Source organism: Oncorhynchus clarkii, chromosome 10 (assembly GCF_045791955.1).
Source record: "Oncorhynchus clarkii lewisi isolate Uvic-CL-2024 chromosome 10, UVic_Ocla_1.0, whole genome shotgun sequence".
Lineage (NCBI taxonomy): Eukaryota > Metazoa > Chordata > Actinopteri > Salmoniformes > Salmonidae > Oncorhynchus > Oncorhynchus clarkii.
In genome coordinates this window covers 8,313,977-8,317,939 of record NC_092156.1, presented here as the reverse complement: position 1 = coordinate 8,317,939, position 3,963 = coordinate 8,313,977, and the positions used below count along the sequence as shown (strand labels likewise).

The following is a 3,963-nucleotide window of genomic DNA, read 5'->3' as shown; positions in this document are numbered from 1 at the left end:
TTTTAAAGTGTGATTGCCATGCTGCCAGAGTCCCCAAACCCCCTCCCCGTTTTTTTTCGACTGAGCCTTCAGTATAGCACCGTTTCAGTTCAATTGAATGTTCCAGAATGTAAAAACGTACTGAAAGCAGACCAGATTGCTTTAACATTCTCCCTTGCTCATTCGATGAACACGTCAACCACTGGTTAGCTAGTTGATAGGTAAATTACCTATCCAGACGTTGTAAGATCTGATAGAGCAGAGGGACGTGCCCTTGATCAGTAGTGAAAGCGCAGCGTCGTCGCCTGCTCTTTTCGAGGCCAATGAGAGAGCTGCTGACGGAGGTAATGGGCGGGCCAGACGTACACCTGAGCAGGTCAGGGTGACTTGATTTGTGTGCCCACGCCCCCTGTGAATAATATGTCGGATCGATTCGTTTCTGCGAACGTTGTTTTTTATGCGTGGAATTAAGAACGATCACATTGGGAACGGATACTTTTACCGGTCTCTTTTTTAGCCTACTAGTACTTTTTCGGCTACTTCGAGATTTATTGGATATTAGCCTAAATCAACACAATGCAATATGTTCATTTATCTAAGGACTCATGCCGAAACGGTACGTTTATAGACTAATACTTCAATGTCATCATATTATTGTAGGCTACGTTATTTAATGGGAAATGGGGGCCTACAATATTTTTTTGAATGTTTGTGATATAGCAACAGCAGGCTTATTCACGAAGGGCGTATTACAGACAATAATACCCATGGGTTGGCATCCGTAAATACACTTAAGAGCCAAAAAATGATATTGTCAGAAATTATTTTCTAAACGTCTTCATCTGGAGCAGAACACAAAGCCAGTTTAAATGTATGATTTTAAAAGCAATTGTTTGAAAATATTTTAGAATATCAAGTGGGGTTGTTCATGTCTTTGAACTACTTTTAAATGAGCTAATTTCCAAAGCCAGTTTTTCAGGTCATTCTACTTGAAATGTCCATATAATTGATGATTTCTACGCTCATGAGAATTGTAATCTCCGTTGTGTGTGAATAGAACACCTTTGTTGACAGAGAGAACATGTCACTGCACCATGCCAATGCGGGGGGCATTGTTCAAATGGTGAGGTCATGTATTGAATCTGCCAGTCTCACTAAACATGAAATGTCATGTGGATTTCTAAAGTAGGCTATCTAATCTTCTTATATTTTCTGTCCCAATGAAATCCAAAGAAATTGAGCCTAATTTTAGTTGACCATTCCAATCTTTAATTGAGCTTTGTGTAGATAGGTTAGTGTTGATAACATACAACGTGAATACACTGGTATCATTCTGATAACTGCCATGGATATTACTATTGTGACATAATAGTAATCAGTCAACACATGACCTGGTTAAGCAATCTGCTATGTAGGCCATTACCACTGTGTGTTTTGGATTGGTTTCTCTTCACCAGATGTTCTAATAGTGTTTATTGTACATAAATGTCCAGGTATTTACTTAGAAATAACATGGTGATCACACAATAAGAACATAATAGCTTTCATAAAGCTATAAGGCCCGAGCAGGTGTAGTGTAGGTGTGCCTGGTAACAGCCCTTTGCCGTGGTATATTGGCCATATACCACAAACCCCCAAGGTGTCATTGCTATTATAAACTGGTTACCAACGTAATTAGAGCAGTAAAAATAAATGTTTTGTGAAACCCGGTGGTATACGGTCTGATATACCACGGCTGTCAGCCAATCAGAATTCAGGGCTCCAACCACCCAGTTCATATGAAGCTATAATGTTAAAAGTGATTTCACTCTGCTTGTTTTTCCAGGTTCCATAATAAGGCTACTGTGTCCATCTCAGACTGCGGTGTGTATAGTCAACGGGGAGGCAAACCTCCTCAACACCTCCTTCACTGACAATCACAATGCCACAGAGACAGGGCTGTCAGCCGTCGGCAACAACTGGACCAACTATAACTTCTGGACTGGTTTGACTTTGGCGGTGCTGTCGGCCTTCCTGATTGGAGGAAGTGTGATGCTGAAGAAGAAGGCCCTGCTTCGCCTAGCCAATAATGGACAGACCAGAGCAGGTGGGGGTCTTCACTGTTTAATGATGTGGAAAAACACAAAGACAAGTCACAGTACACCACAGGAGGGCATTGTCCTTATTTTGATCAAAGTTTTATATAGAATCAAGTTCTGATGGGTATCTACTGACAGTCATTTTTTTAACGTCATCACTAGCCGAACTCAGCCCAGTACCACGTCCTGAATCTTACACACCCTTCTAGCCGGCTACCACCCAGTACCACGTCCTGAATCTTACACACCCTTCTAGCCGGCTACCACCCAGTACCACGTCCTGAATCTTACACACCCTTCTAGCCGGCTACCACCCAGTACCACGTCCTGAATCTACACACCCTTCTAGCCGGCTACCACCCAGTACCACGTCCTGAATCTTACACACCCTTCTAGCCGGCTACCACCCACTACCACGTCCTGAATCTTACACACCCTTCTAGTCGGCTACCACCCAGTACCACGTCCTGAATCCTACACACCCTTCTAGCCGGCTACCACCCAGTACCACGTCCTGAATCTTACACACCCTTCTAGCCGGCTACCACCCAGTACCACGTCCTGAATCTTACACACCCTTCTAGCCGGCTACCACCCAGTACCACGTCCTGAATCTACACACCCTTCTAGCCGGCTACCACCCAGTACCACGTCCTGAATCTTACACACCCTTCTAGTCGGCTACCACCCAGTACCACGTCCTGAATCTTACACACCCTTCTAGCCGGCTACCACCCAGTACCACGTCCTGAATCTACACACCCTTCTAGCCGAACTCCGCCCAGTACCACGTCCTGAATCTTACACACCCTTCTAGCCGGCTACCACCCAGTACCACGTCCTGAATCTTACACACCCTTCTAGCCGGCTACCACCCAGTACCACGTCCTGAATCTACACACCCTTCTAGCCGGCTACCACCCAGTACCACGTCCTGAATCTTACACACCCTTCTAGCCGGCTACCACCCAGTACCACGTCCTGAATCTTACACACTCTTCTAGCCGGCTACCACCCAGTACCACGTACTAAATCTTACACACCCTTCTAGCCGGCTACCACCCAGTACCACGTCCTGAATCTTACACACCCTTCTAGCCGGCTACCACCCAGTACCACGTCCTGAATCTACACACCCTTCTAGCCAGCTACCACCCAGTACCACGTCCTGAATCTTACACACCCTTCTAGCCGGCTACCACCCAGTACCACGTCCTGAATCTTACACACTCTTCTAGCCGGCTACCACCCAGTACCACGTACTAAATCTTACACACCCTTCTAGCCGGCTACCACCCAGTACCACGTCCTGAATCTTACACACCCTTCTAGCCGGCTACCACCCACTACCACGTCCTGAATCTTACACACCCTTCTAGCCGGCTACCACCCAGTACCACGTCCTGAATCTTACACACCCTTCTAGCCGGCTACCACCCAGTACCACGTCCTGAATCTTACACACCCTTCTAGCCGGCTACCACCCAGTACTCTACTCTGCTACTTAGAGACTGCTGCCCTATTTACATAGTCATTGAACACTGGTCGCTTTAATACTGTTAACATACTGTTTTACCACTTTATATGTACACTGAGTGTACAAAACATTAAGAACACCTTCCTAATATTGAGTTGCAGTCTATGTCATGGTGCATGTTCATAATGTTTTGTACACTCAGTGTATACACTGCATTCTAATCATAACTACTGCTATTACATACCTTTTCCTGTTCAGATACATACCATTCACATACATATATATTTATTTATGACTCTGATGTTTATCATTCTGTTAGGTCTTCATTTTTTAAAACATAAAAAAAAAACTTTTAGATTATTGTGTGCATTGTTATTGTATTGCTAGATATTCCTGTATTGTTGGAGCTAGAAACATAATCATTTCGCT

General features: G+C 44.6%; 1 protein-coding gene across 1 annotated transcript in view; it reads left to right on the top strand.

Annotated features, from left to right (window-relative positions):
* The first annotated feature begins 383 nt into the window (after positions 1 to 383).
* LOC139417974 (NIPA like domain containing 4) overlaps positions 384 to 3,963 on the top strand; it is a 6,314-nt gene continuing 2,734 nt past the window's right edge. Inside the window, exons 1-2 of the mRNA XM_071167011.1 lie at positions 384 to 595; positions 1,805 to 2,065. Coding sequence (XP_071023112.1) covers positions 556 to 595; positions 1,805 to 2,065 — 301 coding nt within the window. The 5' untranslated portion in view covers positions 384 to 555. The remainder of the gene's footprint in view (positions 596 to 1,804; positions 2,066 to 3,963) is intronic.